The sequence below is a fragment of the Pyricularia grisea genome, assembly GCF_004355905.1.
Source record: "Pyricularia grisea strain NI907 chromosome Unknown Pyricularia_grisea_NI907_Scaffold_4, whole genome shotgun sequence".
Classification (NCBI taxonomy): domain Eukaryota; kingdom Fungi; phylum Ascomycota; class Sordariomycetes; order Magnaporthales; family Pyriculariaceae; genus Pyricularia; species Pyricularia grisea.
The window spans coordinates 3,447,428-3,464,146 of NW_022156718.1; the positions used below are offsets into that span (position 1 = coordinate 3,447,428).

Here is a 16,719-nt window from a genome sequence, read left to right on the forward strand (position 1 = left end):
CCCCCAAAAAAAAAAAAAAAAAAAGTAAGTCAGAGAGCGGAGCTCAGTCCAGCTCATCGACAACAAACTCAGTCTCCTCGAGGCCTCTCAGCACCTCCTCGACCTCGCTGGGCTCCGTGATCCCCCAAACACCAGCGCCCTTAACGACACCCTTGCCTCGCATTCCAACCTCTTTGCCCACCAGGTTCCTTCCGACCTTCCCGGGCCCGATGCCAATCCAGCGCCTCACCTTTTCCCGCTGGTCGAGGTACCGTATGCTGTCCCACCACCTTACGGTCTCGAGGCACTGACGGGCGAGCAGGTCCTTGAGCTGGGCCTCGCTCTCAAAGGGCCGGGCGCTGATGTTGCTGACGCAGGGGATCTTGGCCGGGAAAGTGACCATGCCACCGCCCTCGCCGCCGGCGGCCAGCATGTCACGCACCACAGCGACGGCCGGCCTCATGATGGGCGAGTGGAAGGGGCTGTCGCTGTTTAGGCGGACGGCTCGGGGGTCATGACCCAAAAACTGGCGCACGTGGGCCACGAGGGTCTTTATGCGGCCCAGCTCGCCCGACAGCACGATCTGGTTTTTGCTGTTGACGTTTGCGATGGAGACGTGCTCGATGGGAGCGGCCGATGCTGACGACTCGGCCTTGGCGCCCTCGCTCGAGTGGCCCAGGAACTCGCGGATCGCCTGCACCAGCCGCGGCAGGTACTCGGGCTCCGTGACGATGGCCACCATGCCGTACTCGACGTCTGGCCTCCCCTCGCGCGCCGCCTTGGTGGCGGCCGCCATGGCCTGGGCCCGCCGCTGCACCAGACGCAGGCTGTCGGCAAAGGTGAGGTATCCCCCCGCTACCAGGGCGGCGAACTCGCCCAGGGAGTGGCCCAGCACAAAGTCGACCTTGTGCTCCAGCGGGGAGAAGCCAAAGTCGCGCTCCAGCACGCGGAGGATCAGGATCGACGTGGCCATGATGGCGGGCTGAGCGTGAGGGGTGGCCGTCAGGAGCTTGTTGGGCCCGTCCCGGATGATGTCCGAGAGCTTGTAGCCCAGGCAGTCGTCGATCTCTTGGATTATGGGCCGGGCGGTTGAGGGAAAATTTTCCAGCCAGGGCGTCAGCATGCCTACTTTCTGTACGCCCTGGCCGGGGAAGAATATTGCTGTTTTTGGACGGCGGGGTGTGCCGGTAGTGGTAGAGGTATGTTTGATAGTGGAGGGGGGTGGTGGTGGTGCTGAGGATGCGGAAGTGGATGTAGATGTGGAGGCATTACGGCTTTGCTGCGGGTGTGATGATGCTGACGATAATAATGGCGATGACAATGATGATGATGATAATGGTAAAGGTGAATTATGTGTAGTGGTTGGTATTGTGCATTTGTGAGTCCTCCTCCCAGCGATACGCCGTGTGGCGACCGTGATGTTTCCCATGGTGGCCTGCTCCCTTTGCCCGTGACTTTTCTCCTTTGGTGATGCGAGCCGCTGATGCCGAGGTACAGGAAGATCAGCAGATCGACCCGTCGACCGACCACGCAATTGTAGCCGATGAAGAATGAACAAAAGTTCACACAACGTGTACGACAAACCAAGATGCTTTGGTATATAAAGTAAAATAATAATTCACTTAGTATAGCTTCATGTTTTGAGATAAGCAACGGTGATGCAGTAAAATAAATAAAAAAGACTCAGACCCGAGGCAGTGAGTCTATTAAGGTTGGGCTCAACTAAGCAAAACGCTGCTGAATGACGTGAAAGGTGTCAGGTTGCTTAGCGGTTGGCGCATGGCACGAGCTTGGCGAACAGGAACCGAGTAAGCCGCTCGCCCCATGGGGTAAGTACCGTAAATGACCACCGAAGCAAACCGAATTTGGGACTTTTTTTTTCCCCTTCCTTTCCCATTCACGACTCAACACCTCAAGGTATCCTTTTCAATTTTTCACCAACCAAAAAAAAAAATCTCTCGGCTCAAGCCAAAAGAGTAAATAAAGCCATGTATTTACAGGAAGAAGAAAGAACTTTTTCCTTGCGAATCGCATCTTCTCATTTTCTCACCCCTTTGCAAATACTAACCAAAGGCATGTTGCTTCCCTCATGACACACCCCTTATGTACAACTGAGTTTCTCTCTCCCTTTTCCGCTCTCTCTCTCTCCCCTCACAATCCTTTTTTACGCAATCAGCCCAAAGAACCTAAGCATCAAGTCCTCGTTGACCGGCGCCGTGTGCCCGACACCGTTGCCAAAGAACCCCTGCAGCTTGGTGCCGTCTCCGTAGATGGTCTGAGTGTACTGAGCCGAGGGCACGCCCGTGACGTTGCGGGAGACGGTTACGCCGAGCACGTTGCTCCACTGCTTGAGGGTCTCGTGGGCGCAGGCGGGCCTGACCAGGGTGTCGGCGTTGCCGTGCCAGATCTGCATGCGCGGCCGCCGGCCCGTGTAGCCCGGGTACGAGTTGCGGACAAAGTCGCCCCACTGCTGCGGCGTGTGCGTCAGGCCTTGCGCGCACGTCTGGTTGGCCGAGAAGGGCGTCGCGCCTGCGGCTCCGGCGAAGCAGGCGTGCGCCGTCCCGCTGTACGCCGCTCCGGCCTCGAACACGTCCGGGTACGATCCCGCCATCACGTTGGTCATCATGGCCCCCGAGGACGATCCCATCACGTACACCTTGTCCTTGTTGCCGTTGTACCGGTTGAGCGTGTAGTTGACCATGGCCACGATGCCCTTGGCGTCGCCGCCCTGCCCGTGCGTGAGAGAGGCTGGGTTCTGCACGTCCCAGCAGTTGGACTGGTTGGGGGTGCCGGCGTAGATCAAGATGAAGCCGTTCTGGTCCGCGTACGACGGCAGGCGTGTGCCGCTGAACCATTGGCGGGCACTGCCACCGCAGGGGTGAAGCTGTTTTGAACGGGAGGTCGTGTTAGTTGATTCTGAGATAGGGGGTTCTTGGTTCCCTTTTTCTCTTCTCCTGAAAAGGGGGAGATAATGCTTACAGCAACGATAATAGCTGGATTAGCGGCCACGCGGTCCGGCACATAGATGAACATCTGGATGTTGGTAGGGTTGTCCCCCCAGTTGGTGACTTGTTGCAACTGCGCGGCCGAAGCCATGGCTGCTGTCGCCAGGACGCTGAAGATGCTGGAGAAACGCATGTTGGCGAAGTAAGATGTTTGTGACACAAGTTGATTGATTACGGGGCCTTGGCAGAGTAAAGAGCGGCTGGGAGCAAACAAGAAGAATTCGTGGAGGGCTTAAACCACTGATGAATCCTTGGATTTTGGTATCATTTTCTCTCTCATCAGAGCCTGGCCATCCCTATTTTATAGGTGACTTTCATCAACCCGTGATGGGACTCAAAACCTCCATCTCGGTTCGAATGACGGGAAAAAGACCTCTGTGCAAATAACATACATAGGCGGACAGTATTTCTCCGGTGACGACTGCAGGTGGCGCCAGGGGGGGACGAGACACACAGCCTTGATCCGGGGAACTGCTCCTTGGATAGGACACTTGGTGCATATAAATCAGTTTATATTAAATCGAATAATATAGACCTAACCAGAGTTTGTTTTCTTGGTGCCTGCCTTTTAAAGCGTCTTGAGTATCACAATCTTTGTCAGAGTCCGGGGGTCCAGTGACTTTCCCAACGTGGGATCGACAAAGCGGCTAAAGTCAAACAGGCAGGACAAGAAGCTTGATAACCACGGAGCTAAGGCCAGAAACGGACCTTAGGAATTCGAAAAACGGGACACGGAACCAAGACTCCCCTGACAGCGGGGTGCACCGGCATCGATGCTCGGGATGGAACGGTGTGGTGGGAGTTGAAGTCGGTAATTGAAGAATGCCGAATCAACATCCCGTGTTCGGGGGATGAAATTTATGAAGTTCATGAAATTCGAAACAATCATTCGCTAAAAGGTACTTTTCTTTGTCTTTCCCGCTCCCCCTCCTCCCACAGACGAAGTTGAGTGGAACGAACAAGTGTGTGTGTGTGTGTGTGTCGAGATGAACAGTCAAGGAACGATCGAAAACGAGATTCGAGAACCAAAAATAATGTGCCATGTTACATTCGGGCCATTCAACGACTAGTACATTACAGGGTTAGGGGTATATCGCTGAATAATGGATCCTTGCCGTAAGGCCAGGTACCTGCAGGGGTCAAACTAGCCTAGTGCCCACTTTCCACAGACTGAATGCATAGGGGACAGCTTTCCCGCGCAATCGCAGATCGCGACAAAGAAGACAAAGAAAGACAAAGACACCTTCGTCCGGTTTTCCTCAACTTACACAGCAGGAAACCCATTCTTGAAATTATACAAGCTCCCGGCATGGGAAATTAATAACAAATTGCTTGTCAAGAATTAGGAGGAGATTAACATCAAAATGTCGGGCTTTTTATCCCTAATAGGGTGGACTTTTCTACCCAACGTAAGTCTCGCTGTCACCTCATTAACCGGAATCGCGCACCACCACCAGCTGGCAGCCACAGAACTCAGTTGACCTCTTTGAAACAATATACAGCTCGTAACCGGCTGGGTACAAACAATATACTATGGCATAACCGTCCGCGCCGGCGATCCCAAACCCCAACCCGGCACCGCCCGCTACGCCGAGCACCGCCGCCGCATCCACATCCTCGTCGTATCCCTATACCTCCTCTACACCATCTACGAGGCCGACTACGAACTCCGCCGCGAGGGCTCTTTCTACTCGGACCTGGGTCTCCTCCCATCGGCGACCGAGAAGGAGATCAAGTCCCGCTTCCGCCGACTCGCCGCCCAGTTCCACCCCGACAAGGTCTCGGGCGACAGCGATGGCACCGCTGCCCTCTTCTTCATGCGCCTCAAGACCGCCCAAGAGACTCTAGTCAACCCGGCTCGCCGCTTCGCCTACGACCGCCTGGGCCCGGACGTGGTGTCGTGGACGCGCTGCACCACGATCCGCGACTTTGTCTCGCAGGGCCTACAGAACCTCGTGCCGTTTTACGGCGCCACCGCCGGTTTCATGTGGTTCCTCGGCTGGATGGGATACCTCGAGTGGGGACGCACATGGCGCTGGCTTACCTTCTCCGCCATGTTCCTGTTCGAGGTCCACGTCGTCACCCGCCCTCGCCACCCGGCCTTGTTCGTCCGCTTCGTCAACCCAGTCCTCACCCGCCTGTCCACCCTCGTCGGCACGGCAGCAGTCAACCCGCAGCAGCAGCAGCTCTCGTCGCCATACCTACCCTTCCAGGCCATCCAGCTCGCGCGCAAGGTGGCCGTGACGCTGTACGTGGCGTTTTCCCACATCGGCCCGCTGCTAGGCGCCGACACGTCGAGCGGCCAGATCAACGTCTCCCGCAAGGAACGCGATGCGTCAAAGGCTGACGAGCAGCTGAACCAGGCCCTCATGCGCCTCGAGCAGATGGCCGGCGCCGTCGGCGGGGATGCCGACAACCTGCTCAAGATGGAGCTGGTGCCGTTCCAGGGCGACGCCGAAGCCGTGGCAAACGTGCAGGGCAAGATGAAGGAGTGGCTCGTCAACAACACGATCCGGTCGGATCCTATGGTCAGGGACGCGTTGGGGACGGCGCTGAGGAGGAGGAGGGTCGATGCACCCCACGGCGCGCAAGGGACCAGGTAGACTAGACCAGATCTAGACTGCTTTTTTTTTTTTTTTGTTGGCAACATTGGCATTTGATTGGCGTTTTTGAAAATGATACTTTATTTTACCCCAGACATTGTTTGCAAGCTCGAGCATATTTACAGGATGAAGAACGGCAAGATGTTGTTCGTTCTAAGCGGTCAAACCTTGATGATCCTGAACGCTTTGATCAAGCAAAGGGATGCACTGTGCAGACAGTGGTAATGCCGATGAAAACATTTACCCTGTTGCCTTTTGCCTTTACTGGAGTACCTGCTGGCAATTTTACCACGTGCAAATACCCAAAGTGGATGATACTGTGTGCTGTATGGGTCAGCCAGTAATTATTCTCACCTACCTCCCATCTTCGTCATCAAACCAACAAGACAAATACATTTTTACACCTCTTCAAAATCCGCGTGGGGGTCAAGCTCTATTCTACGCTTTATGCGGCACCAGGTATTACAATGACAACAAATGCGGGGAAATCTGTGCCAGCTGAAATGTACCCGTGATCAATAAGTCCAATCAGGCGGGCCGTTGGGAAGAATCCTTGCATCATCCATGCCGTCAATTCCAGGTACAAGTCCCCGATTCGCCTGTGGTTTTTTGGTGGTTGAGAATTTTGTTTGCACTGTACCGTTGTACGAAGTAACTCTGTACTTTCGTTTTGTTTGCTTGCTTCAGAAAAAAAAAAAGTCTTTCTTTGCCTTGGGTGGCGCAGGGGGTTGATCGACCCGAACCTGGTTTTGTCAAACATCTCCAGTTTTTTATTTTTTTTTTCTAGGGGTTTTGGAGGGGTTTTAATCTTACTGCTGATGAACTGTCTTCGACAACGACAATTCATATGGAGAATATTTTATTGTGATTTTCACCAAAACGGCATCTTTCTTTTCAACTTGTTCAAAGTGACCGTCCCCATCCATCCTTTTTTTTTTTTTTCGTCCAAGGCACAGACGGGCTTTTTAAACTTGGACAGGGGATCCACCAAACACCCCCAAATCCCGTTGGGTTACAAGGAGGGAACGCGTCGGGGTGTCTCAGTTTCACAAGGTCCCGTCGTTGAAGGAGGGTAGTAAAAAACGGAATACCTGTCAGCAACGAAAGGGTCTTGCAGAAAAGGATTGTTACGCAACAACAAAAAGAAGAAGGAAAAAAGAAGAAAAAAAAAACTCACGTAACCAACCTATCTGAGCTCTGATGGATCGGGTGTGGGAGTTTGTGTGTCTGCATTACTTCTAAGAACCTTCTCTTCTCCGCCGTTTACGAGCCGAGGCTTTTGCAAACAGTCTTGTTTTTCTTAGCGTCCGTCTATGTTTGTTGTTCTCTGACTTAAACTAGGTGTTACCTTGAACCTATTTCGAACACCCCAAAACCATCTCATCTCACCTGGCCATTATTACGCCTTCCGCGCTAGGCTCCATACTACCCACGATCTGGCTAGGCTTGGGCTGTCTACAACCTAATCGTTAGAGACAAAGGGGAGAAAAGCTCGAAATATTTTTTTTGGCAGTTATTTTCATTATCCCAATTTTTGTTTTGTTTTTTTGTTTATGGTGCCTTTTCTAGTTGAAAGGGTCAAGAGGGTAAAAAGCGACAACCAGAGGGAAATTTCAAAAACGGCAACAAAGACAAAAAGAGCATGAGGCTCTACCCTCGTTGGCCTCTCCGTGTGGAGACGACAAGCAGCTACGCCGGCGTGCTGATCCCGCTCGAGGAGGCCCACTTGTACAGCCACTCGGCACGCAGCGGGAGGACCGAGTACGAGGAGCCGCCGTCGACTGCCGACAACAATGACGACGAGGCCGGAGGGAAGCGCGGCGACGGCGGAGAGGAGGCGGGCATGCTCGAGATGCGGGCGGCAGAGTACAGCATCGAAGGTCTGAGGCGTGAGGTCCGGCTGGGCGGCGGAGGAGCCCGGCCGACCGCCTACGAGATGAAGTCCAAGCTCATCAACAAGGCCGTCCAGGATATCGGCATGGGTCGGTACAACTGGCAGCTGTTTTTCCTATGTGGGTTTGGCTGGTTTGCAGATAATCTGTGGATGCAGGTGAGTTTTCTTTTCACAAACTGTTTTTTCTGGTTTTGTTATATTCACAGAAATGGAGGATGAAAACTGTTGCTAATACTCCAAAAAAAAAAGGGAGTCTCCCTTCTCCTACCCTCATTATCGGCCGAATTCGGCATCTCGGAAAAGACGGTCCGCTACACGACCTCGACCCTCTTCCTCGGCCTCTGCGTCGGTTCCTTCACATGGGGAATCGGCTCCGACATGATGGGCCGACGCATCGCCTTTAACGCGACGCTCTTTATCACGGGCGTGTTTGGCATCCTGGCCTCGTACGCCCCGTCGTGGGGCTGGTTGTGCCTGATGCTGGCAGCGCTGGGTTCGGGCGTGGGCGGCAACCTGCCCGTCGACGGCGCCTTGTTCCTCGAGTTCCTCCCCGACGCCAGCAGCAGCCTGCTGACCCTCTTGTCCGTCTGGTGGCCCGTCGGCCAGCTCTGCTCCAGCCTGTTCGCCTGGTACTTTATGGCCAACTGGCCCGTTGACCAGGGCTGGCGCTGGTTCGTCTTTGCCATTGGCGTCGTCACCCTGCTCATGTTTGCCCTGCGCTTCTTTGTCTTTAACCTGTTCGAGTCGCCCAAGTTCCTGCTCTCCAAGGGCCGACAGGGCGAGGCCGTCGCCGTCGTCCACGGTCTCGCCTACCGCAACGGCGTCAAGACGTGGCTGACCGAGAAGATCATGGACGACGTTGCCGACGACGACGATGACGACGATGACGCCTTCGAGTCCTCCAGGCGGCCTACTCTCGACACCACCTCTGTCCTGCGCGCAAAGCTCGCCTCCTTCTCTGGAGACCGCATCCGCCCGCTGTTCAGCAACAAGACGCTCGGCCTGGCCACCGCCATCATGTGGTTCGTCTGGGCCACCATCGGAATGGGCTACCCGCTCTTCAACGCATTCCTCCCCCAGTACCTCTCCCGCGGCGTCAGCGACTCCACCAACACCCCCGCCGTCATGGCCGCCCGCGCCGACGCTCCACAGCAACCCCAAGCCATCTCGGCCGAGACGTACCGCAACTACGCCATAACCTCCATCGTCGGCGTGCCGGGCTCCCTGCTGGCCGCCTACACGGTGGACCACCCGTCGCCGCTGCTGGGCCGCAAGGGCACGCTCGCCATCTCCACCTTGGTGTCGGCCGTGTTCCTCTTCGGCTTCGCGACGCTGGGCACGACCCCGTCCGCGCAGCTGGCCTTTTCGTGCATCGAGGCCTTTTCGCAAAACATCATGTACGGCGTACTGTACGCCTTTACGCCCGAGATCTTCCCCGCTCCCGTGCGCGGCGCCGGGACCGGAGTGGCCAGCTTCCTCAACCGCGTCGCGGGCTTGCTCGCCCCCGTCCTGGCTGCCAATATTCCAGGGGACGGCTCCACCGCCCCGATCTACCTCTCGGCCGTGCTGATCCTCGCCGCCTTCGTCGGCATGTGTCTCATCCCCATCGAGACGAGGGGGAGGCAGAGGCTGTGAAAAGAGAGGGGGGAAGTATACGGGGAGATTAAAGAGAACGGATAAAGGGGGGTCCGAGAGATGTTGCTGGTAATGCCTTTTTTTTTTGTTCATGCCACTGCCATGTAGACTTGTGTTGTTACACGTCTTGTTCTTTTTTTCGTTTTTCTTTTTACAGTCAGGCTCTTCTAACCTTGTTCAAATATCAGTTGGACAACAGATTTCTGTAGTTTCATGTACCTAACAAAAAACACTGGCTTCGGAAATGTTTCCATTCCAGCTTTCTCTGTAAAAACAAAACTCGGTCTATTGAGTGTAATCTGCACGCAGAAAAGGTTTAACCGTGTTCGCTAGTTGAAATACAGACGACTATTCCCCTCTTGTAGCGCTAATAGCAGCCACTATTCTCTGGCAAAAAAGCAGAAGCCACGGTCTGTAGAAAGACTAACATCAAACCACCCAGGCTACAACAGCCAACACCATTCCCATCCAAGAACGCCGTCAGTCCTAATGGCAAGCAAATAGTCCATCATCACACTCTCAAAACACCGCTGTCAATACAGACCACTAATACAGAGAGGCCATCACAGAAAAACCGGCTGAGCAGTAACACCGCTCACCTAAAGCATCTCACCATCTCCCTCCTCAGCAGCGGCCACGTCTTCATCCTCATCCCAATCTACTTCGTTCTGCATCGCCTCTGCCTGCCTCTGCACCTCGGCCAGGCCAGACAGCTCCAGCACGTAATCCTTGTCTGACAGCGCCTTCTTGACAAACTCCCATCCGTCTGACTTGTACGCCCCGACAATGGGCGAACTGCACGCACTGCAGTTCGGGTATGACTCGCCGCTGATGATCATATTTTGAAAGTTGGCCAAGAAACCACGGACCTGGTGAGGCACTATGCCGAGGGCATGGTCTGGCGGGTCGCGCTGGTACTCTGGGTTACTCGGCGGTCCTGTGGGCTTGGGAGCGGGTGCGTGTTCCCTCTGGGGGTGTTGGAGCACGCTTGTGAGCATCTCAACCAGCATTGCTGATGCAATGGCGGCGACTCCGGGCCGCGTTACTGTGCACTGCTGGTCTAGTGTCTGGTCCTTCATTGACTATACGATATTGTGTCAGTAGAGCGTTCCACATGGATACAGACAGGGTTATTTGGGTATTGTAGTATAGGCGTACGTCAGAAGGTGCCACAACGTCGTTGCAGAAATAGCACCCCAGCGTCGATTCGGTACCATCTTTTGGCGCAGCACCATGACGCATGACCACGTATGTATCAAAACCAAGAGCCGCATTCATGACTATCTTGCCCTCGGCTTTGCCCATGACCGTGGGCAACCATCTAGACTCCCTGGTGTCCATCAGCAAGAAAACAACATCGTGAGCCCTGATTAGCTGCTGGAGCTTTTCAAAGTCCTCCTTGGTTTGTGCTTCGTTGAGCACCGGGTGGCCAAGCATCGGCACAGAGAGTACATGACCCTCAGCTTCAACACCTGGGTTAATCTTCTTGAGAGCTTCGGCCGCCTTGGGTGCCTTAGGTACACCGCCAGAGAGGCAGTCTTCGAACTCAAATAGTGGCTGACGGACAGGATTGGAGAACGACACGTTTCCGTAGTCGACAAAAGTGATCTTGCGAACACCCCAACCCATCAGGTTGCGTGAAACATAACTTCCGAGGGTTCCTGCGCCTAACAGCAAGCACTTGAGAGACCGCATTGCTTCCAGGTCGAGCTTTGGTGAAATTCGCCACTTCATGAGCTTCAGGTTCAGGTCCACCGCCTGATCCGCAATCCGCGCCGGGTCCATGTACTCGGCAAGGCTGATGACCCGAGCCTGCAACTTGCTACTCGGATGACGCTCCCATCCTGTAACCTTGGGCATCTCCGAAGTTTGTGCCGTGGCAGGTCCTTCAGAGGCGAGGGGCAGAACGATGCTCCTAGGCTCATCCCTCCTAGCCTGAGTATCTCTGTAGCACAATATCTTGACCTTTTGGAGCTGAAAGCGCTGCCTGATGAGAACAAGCAAGTTCCGCAGAGGCCACGATGGGTTCTCGGCGTAGCTGGAGGAGTCGACGAAAGCGATATACTGGTCCGCTTCCTTGATCCCCTTGAAAAATCCCTTTTCAAAATCACCCAACGCACCGATGCTCCATGTGAAGCCGATATCCTCCCCGTCCGAATCATCACGAGGCAGACCCCTTCGGAAGGGTCCGGAGCGGTATGGGACCTTTTTGGCAAGGAAAAAGCCGTGCTGCCTGGTGTCGTGCGCATAGCGGAAAGTACCGACCTCATTGACAAGCGCTGTAGTCTCCTTGGAACTGAAGCGTTCTAAAGGTCCATCCCGCCTCCAAGCTGGAACTGAATGAAGTGTAGGGTATGCGAACCAGTATGTGAAACGGTACTTTTTGAGATCTGCAAAGGAAAGAATTGCAAAGGAGGAGAGAAGGGAAGGGATTTCGTATATGGAGCCATCTTTGATAGCATCCCAGATCTGGAGGGTTATAGTTAGCATGGAAGGAGGGCAGTTGTTCCCTAAAGAATCTCACTCATGATATCTTCTACATACCTGAGCTCCAGCCTGTCGTAATATCGCTCCCTTGTCTGCCTTCTTGAAATCTTCTATGGTGTTGAAATTCCGGATGCTACCGTCTGCGCGAGTATATCCCATGGGTACACTGACAAGGGGCTTGGGGTCAGAGAAACGTACTCCAGTCATCACTTAGGCCCTTAATTCAGGCACAAAAACATGCAGCAAGAAAAAAACATACTGTGAACTAGACAGCGCCCCGCCTTGTATCTGCATTTTTGTGCTTTCGGCTGGGGGTCTCTCCGACATTGGCTGATAAAGGCCAATAACAGGACGGACCGAGTCGTCGAGCTTGTCATGATCGAGCTTTCGAGAGAAGAGAGCCGAGTAAAAGGGCATCTCTATCTGCGACTCGAATGGCGCAAACTGCAGAGCCTGAGGTGGCGCGGCGCCTGCCGCCGCCGCCTCATCATTTCCGGACATGATTGAATGTGGTAACGGTTTAAGCTATAGATGCAACCCTGAGTTTTTTTTTTCGACGCTCCAGTATAGCTAGCTGTTCTCTTGGTTGACTGGGAGCAGGATTTATGATTACTCGTACAACGAAAAGTATACGAAACTTGTTATCGATGCCAGTAGGACGGAAAGTGATGATTTTCTGGTAATCTCTAAGAAGTGAGGCAAGCGATGACAAAGGTTGGATGAAAGCTCCGGCTATCTGGTGTAGAGGAACTTTGTGGGTGACGGCTGCCTGCTTGCCTGCCTACACAAGAGCTCAACCAGCTGCAGGTGGGATTGGAGATGATGTATTGCGGGGTAACCTTTGGGGCAGCTGCTGCTTTCCGTGTGCGCGCGCGTGAGTGGGCCCTTCTCTAGCTCCCCTGGAAGCATCGATGCGGTTATCTGTGGTGCTGGACATGACCAGGCTGCAATGGGCCTCCACTTTTACTGAATTAGGCGCCTTACCTAAGGTCAAAGTCAACCCGCTGCTAACTTAGTCTGAGCGATTGTTCGGTTCCGCAAGTTAAGCCTAGGTATGTAGTAAATAACGGCACGTGGCAGATAACCTGTGATGTATCCCCAAAATTTCTTTTTGTTTGATTTCTTCGGGAATACCTTGGGCATGTGGCTTTTTAGGCAACACAATCATAGTCAGAAGTTCATCTCGTCATATGAAGGAAGCTCGAGACACCCTTGTCATGCTCTGTTGGCGGGGCTGACAGGGGCAGGACAGGAAAATGTCGGGCTAGTGTCACCCTGTCAAAACATTGTGTCTAGCGGGCAGACTTTTGGTTCTCAGGACGGTGTTGCTCACTTGTGATACTTTTCACATGGCTCATGTATCAAATCCCACAACAAAGCAATTAGTAAAGATCGACGCCTTTCGAAAGCCGACTGATTACATACCCAAGCCTTAATCGCAGGACACACTTACTTAGTGACTGATTAATTTTTTCTTCAAATCATGCTTATTGGCATTTGCGGCAGTACGTTCAAAAACACAATCAGACTCCGAAGCCTCAAGATCCCGTGACCGACCCTTTGTTCAGGCCGTAGAAGCTGAAACGAGACCCATTCAGGTCTCTGTGCCGGGAAGAGCACTGTTGCTCAATATCTGGTTGAGCATCATGGCTTCAAACGGCTTCGCATCAGCGAGTCCCTGAAGGAGTCGGTGAAGGTAGAGGGCCAAGATGGCGTCAACGGCACCTCTACGACAGGCCAGACGCAGACAGCTGTCAATCTGAATAGCAAATTACTACAGTTTCCAACCGAGACAGACCTCTTGGACTTTGTCACCAAAAGATGGCGTGATCGTTTCGTGACTCTGGTTGAGGATGCCAACCTCCTCGACCTCCTCGCGAAACGCCCTTTCTTCCTCCTTATCAGCGTCGACGCCCCGGTCACCATCCGCTGGGAGCGATACCAAAAAAAGCAAAAGGAAGGCCCGGTACAGGAGGATCTCGCCGCATTTGTCCGGCGCTCGGACGAGCACCTCTACGACGCCACCTCGGGCCACATGGCGCTCATGTCCCGAGCCACGGTCCGGCTGCTCAACACGTCGTCCTCGGTCGCGCACCTGTTCGCGACGCTCGGCAAGGTCGACCTGCCCAACGAGGACCGTCTCCGCCCGACATGGGATGCTTACTTCATGTCTCTGGCCAGCCTGGCGGCGCAGCGCTCCAACTGCATGAAGCGGCGCGTGGGCTGCGTCCTCATCCGCGAGAAGCGCGTTGTATCGACGGGCTATAACGGCACGCCGAGGGGCCTGCTGAACTGTGGCGAGGGTGGGTGCGGACGGTGCAACGAGGGATTGAGCTCCGGTGTGGGCCTCGCTACGTGCTTGTGTCTGCACGCGGAGGAGAATGCGCTCCTCGAAGCCGGGAGGGATCGGATCCGGGATGGCAGCATCCTGTACTGCGATACCTGTCCGTGTCTGACCTGCAGCATCAAGATCGCTCAAGTTGGCATCAGTGAGGTTGTATACAGCCAAGGGTATAGCATGGATACCGACACAGCTGCAGTGCTGCGTGAGGCTGGGGTGAAGCTGAGGCAGTTTGTTCCTGTGAGTGACATCTCTTTTTTTTTTTTTTTTTTTTTTTTTTTTTTTTTTTTTTTTTTTTTTTTTTTTTTTTTTTTTTTTTTTTTTTTTTTTGTCTTCCTTGCTGTGGGTGTTCCAGCTAACTAATCATAAATGCTTCATGTGCAGCCACCAAACGGCCTGATACATTTGGAGAAGTCTGAATTGTACTAAGATGATGCCTACGAAAATTACTCTTAGAATAAGAAGGGCACCCTTCTTCGAAAGTGGAGATTACTGCAAATTGCTGCTACATTACTTGGAATTATAGGTACTGCGTACCAATCTGTGAAGTCTTACGGTATTTACACTTTCAAGCGGATCCCATCCGACTTGACGTGACCACTCCAGTGACGCGTAGTGCAAATATGGGGTGGGCAAGCCAGCAATCGAACCATCATACCCTACATGACCGTTGGACGCCTCTCAAGCTTTTTGCAGCCAATTTCTGCATGAAACCGGCTAACCTTACCTTCCACTTCCAGGAAAACACCGGGCCGACTAGCATCTCATCTTTGAGGATCCTCTTTTTTGTTTTTGTTTTTGCTTTTGGTTTGGCTACTCTCATAACTAGCAAGTACAATTCTTCTCGTCGACCGGCAAGCCCGGAAATCATTGGGTTACCTGACAGACCCAACACAGAAATGACTAGCCGTCCAGAACAAAGCCTGACAAGGCCTAGCATCTCGGCAAAATGGGGCAGCAAAAAGCTTGTCAGTGAACACCAAGTGGGGCGTTGGCGGGGAGGCAGGGGGAGCTCGGCCAAGCTGGGGTAAGCCCGAGCCCATCTTGTTACCACCTGGGAATATAGCGAGCGTGCCCGTTGTCGTGTGGCTGCATGCAGGTAAATGATAAGGCGTATTTGGGGATGTCATGGAGCCACTTCTAGGTATGGTACTCTTATAATGGCTAAGAGACTTGCCTCGGTGACATGCAAGGGTAGTCGTTTAAACCGGGGGACTGCTCTTGTCTTTTCTTTGTCCTTCTTCGGAGTCGCTCTGTTCTTCTTCCCTTCTTCACCCACAACACGCCCATCTCAGTCGATCTAAACTGATCGTCCATTTATTTCAGAGTTGACTGGTCCTTGAAAGTTAATAAACGCCTTGCCATACCCCTTTTGTGCTTGTTGCGACGTTATCCGCCAATAATACCTACCTACAGTACTCCAGAGGCATCTGAAAGCAATTCAGGGTCCCGTTCGCAAGCCACACCGTTTTGCGTCAAACGTTCTGTTAAACGACCTCCCTACGGAAATTTCGGAGAAGTACTATTCAAATCCAAGAAAGCTAAGGTCTAACTCAGGTAAGCATAGTTAACTGTCTTTAATCCTCATCTTACTCCTCTGAACTACCCAAACACAAAATCTCTCTTTTACACCAAACTCCTCTTGATTCCATTGGCTTTGTCTACCAAGTAGCTCCAACACAGCTGTGGTTGTCCGTCCGACCGTCAATATCATAGCATACATCACCGCACGTCAGGGCGCAAAGGATCAACTCTTACTCTCAAACCCCCAAAGTTCCAAGAGACAAAAAGATCAACCATCCAGCTGCTCATTTCCCTTAACAACCAAGTCCATCCTCGAGACACATATTTTTCTGGGCGCCTCGTCCCAAGACACCTTGACAGAAGAGTCCAGCTGACACTCAGCACCAGCGAAACGTAAAAGAACAAGAGCATATATAACGCCAAGATCAACACACACAACTCGACGCAGCAGTCAGCAAAATCTCCATCACCAAAAAAGGAAACCATGCCCGCAATCAACACATCGGTCCTCGTCAAGCGCGAGGAGAACTGGGCCAAGCAGGAGGCCGGCGTTGTCGTCGTCTTTTGCCTCGTTTTCGTCATCGCTTGCATCTTGGCCGGCGTCTTTATCCACAAGAAGCTCGCCGCCAGGAAGCAGAGGAAGGCTCATGCCGAGGCGCAGGGGAAATAAAGCAACCAAACAAAGCATAAGGGTGGTATGAGCGGATGAACCTTGGATGAGGCCTTTTACAGAGATTATATATCTAGGGATTTAATTGAGACGTGATTACTACGTTCATTGCCTGAGCAGGAGCTTTTGGAGTTTGCCTTCATTCATATTTACTGCCCTTTTGCGTGATCTCCCTTTTTTTTCCTTTTTCTTTTCTTTTCTTCTTTTTTTTCTTTTTTTTCTTCTTCCTTTCTTCCTTTCTTAACTTTTCCCGATGTACACAACACCACCCCCGCGAGATCAACCGAGCTTTGCGGCATATTTGCGCAGCCAACGGTGCTCGTTTGGTACGGTTGAGCTACCAAGGTTCAGCTAAACGCTTCGGGCCCGACTCGGAATGACCAGACTAAGGTTTGGATGTTTTCCATCCCAAAATCTTTGGTGCAAGAGTCGAGTTTCGGCCATCTCCCTGGGAAACGTACTCAGTAGCTACACTTTCGGCCACTACCCTACACAAGCCACCCGACCACTCACATGCGATACCGGCCCTAAGCTTCGTCGTTGAGGGGGGTGGTGTACCTGACTCGATTGTTTACGTGCTA

At 53.1% G+C, this 16,719-nt stretch overlaps 6 protein-coding genes across 6 annotated transcripts; 4 read left to right on the top strand and 2 right to left on the bottom strand.

The window, feature by feature from the left end:
• Positions 1 to 5: 5 nt before the first annotated feature.
• On the bottom strand, positions 6 to 3,944 carry PgNI_07721 (uncharacterized protein). The gene is made up of 2 exons (XM_031127731.1): positions 2,959 to 3,944; positions 6 to 2,863 (listed from the first exon to the last, which is right to left on the bottom strand). Exons 1-2 carry the CDS (start codon positions 3,115 to 3,117, stop codon positions 2,144 to 2,146), a joined length of 879 nt encoding a protein of 292 aa, XP_030980498.1. The 5' UTR covers positions 3,118 to 3,944; the 3' UTR covers positions 6 to 2,143.
• A 345-nt stretch (positions 3,945 to 4,289) lies between these two features.
• Positions 4,290 to 5,638, top strand: PgNI_07722 (uncharacterized protein). The gene is made up of 2 exons (XM_031127732.1): positions 4,290 to 4,393; positions 4,487 to 5,638. Exons 1-2 carry the CDS (start codon positions 4,349 to 4,351, stop codon positions 5,585 to 5,587), a joined length of 1,146 nt encoding a protein of 381 aa, XP_030980497.1. The 5' UTR covers positions 4,290 to 4,348; the 3' UTR covers positions 5,588 to 5,638.
• A 1,118-nt stretch (positions 5,639 to 6,756) lies between these two features.
• Positions 6,757 to 10,237, top strand: PgNI_07723 (uncharacterized protein). Its single transcript, XM_031127733.1, has 2 exons — positions 6,757 to 7,637; positions 7,731 to 10,237. Exons 1-2 carry the CDS (start codon positions 7,230 to 7,232, stop codon positions 9,114 to 9,116), a joined length of 1,794 nt encoding a protein of 597 aa, XP_030980496.1. The 5' UTR covers positions 6,757 to 7,229; the 3' UTR covers positions 9,117 to 10,237.
• PgNI_07724 (uncharacterized protein) lies at positions 6,757 to 12,305 on the bottom strand. Its single transcript, XM_031127734.1, has 5 exons — positions 11,863 to 12,305; positions 11,661 to 11,769; positions 10,275 to 11,585; positions 7,739 to 10,198; positions 6,757 to 7,646 (listed from the first exon to the last, which is right to left on the bottom strand). Exons 1-4 carry the CDS (start codon positions 12,102 to 12,104, stop codon positions 9,716 to 9,718), a joined length of 2,145 nt encoding a protein of 714 aa, XP_030980820.1. The 5' UTR covers positions 12,105 to 12,305; the 3' UTR covers positions 6,757 to 7,646; positions 7,739 to 9,715.
• Positions 12,306 to 12,673: 368 nt separating this feature from the next.
• PgNI_07725 (uncharacterized protein) lies at positions 12,674 to 14,449 on the top strand. Its single transcript, XM_031127735.1, has 3 exons — positions 12,674 to 13,108; positions 13,202 to 14,184; positions 14,329 to 14,449. Exons 1-3 carry the CDS (start codon positions 13,087 to 13,089, stop codon positions 14,371 to 14,373), a joined length of 1,050 nt encoding a protein of 349 aa, XP_030980494.1. The 5' UTR covers positions 12,674 to 13,086; the 3' UTR covers positions 14,374 to 14,449.
• Positions 14,450 to 15,952: 1,503 nt separating this feature from the next.
• On the top strand, positions 15,953 to 16,138 carry PgNI_07726 (uncharacterized protein; the record flags this gene model as incomplete). Its single annotated transcript, XM_031127736.1, has 1 exon — positions 15,953 to 16,138. One exon carries the CDS (start codon positions 15,953 to 15,955, stop codon positions 16,136 to 16,138), a length of 186 nt encoding a protein of 61 aa, XP_030980493.1.
• Positions 16,139 to 16,719: the final 581 nt, after the last annotated feature.

Excerpts from the sequence above, each read along its gene's own strand:
- PgNI_07723 (XM_031127733.1), top strand. The coding sequence starts at position 7,230 with ATGAGGCTCTACCCTCGTTGGCCTCTCCGTGTGGAGACGACAAGCAGC. Across the intron at positions 7,638-7,730 it reads CAGATAATCTGTGGATGCAG|GGAGTCTCCCTTCTCCTACC; the intron begins GTGAGTTTTCTT and ends CAAAAAAAAAAG.
- PgNI_07721 (XM_031127731.1), bottom strand. The coding sequence starts at position 3,117 with ATGCGTTTCTCCAGCATCTTCAGCGTCCTGGCGACAGCAGCCATGGCT. Across the intron at positions 2,864-2,958 it reads ATCCAGCTATTATCGTTGCT|CTTCACCCCTGCGGTGGCAG; the intron begins GTAAGCATTATC and ends CGTTCAAAACAG.
- PgNI_07725 (XM_031127735.1), top strand. The coding sequence starts at position 13,087 with ATGCTTATTGGCATTTGCGGCA. Across the intron at positions 13,109-13,201 it reads GCTTATTGGCATTTGCGGCA|GTCTCTGTGCCGGGAAGAGC; the intron begins GTACGTTCAAAA and ends AGACCCATTCAG. Across the intron at positions 14,185-14,328 it reads AGCTGAGGCAGTTTGTTCCT|CCACCAAACGGCCTGATACA; the intron begins GTGAGTGACATC and ends CTTCATGTGCAG.
- PgNI_07724 (XM_031127734.1), bottom strand. The coding sequence starts at position 12,104 with ATGTCCGGAAATGATGAGGCGGCGGCGGCAGGCGCCGCGCCACCTCAG. Across the intron at positions 11,586-11,660 it reads TACGACAGGCTGGAGCTCAG|ATCTGGGATGCTATCAAAGA; the intron begins GTATGTAGAAGA and ends ATAACCCTCCAG. Across the intron at positions 10,199-10,274 it reads ACGTTGTGGCACCTTCTGAC|TCAATGAAGGACCAGACACT; the intron begins GTACGCCTATAC and ends AATATCGTATAG.
- PgNI_07722 (XM_031127732.1), top strand. The coding sequence starts at position 4,349 with ATGTCGGGCTTTTTATCCCTAATAGGGTGGACTTTTCTACCCAAC. Across the intron at positions 4,394-4,486 it reads GGTGGACTTTTCTACCCAAC|CTCGTAACCGGCTGGGTACA; the intron begins GTAAGTCTCGCT and ends AACAATATACAG.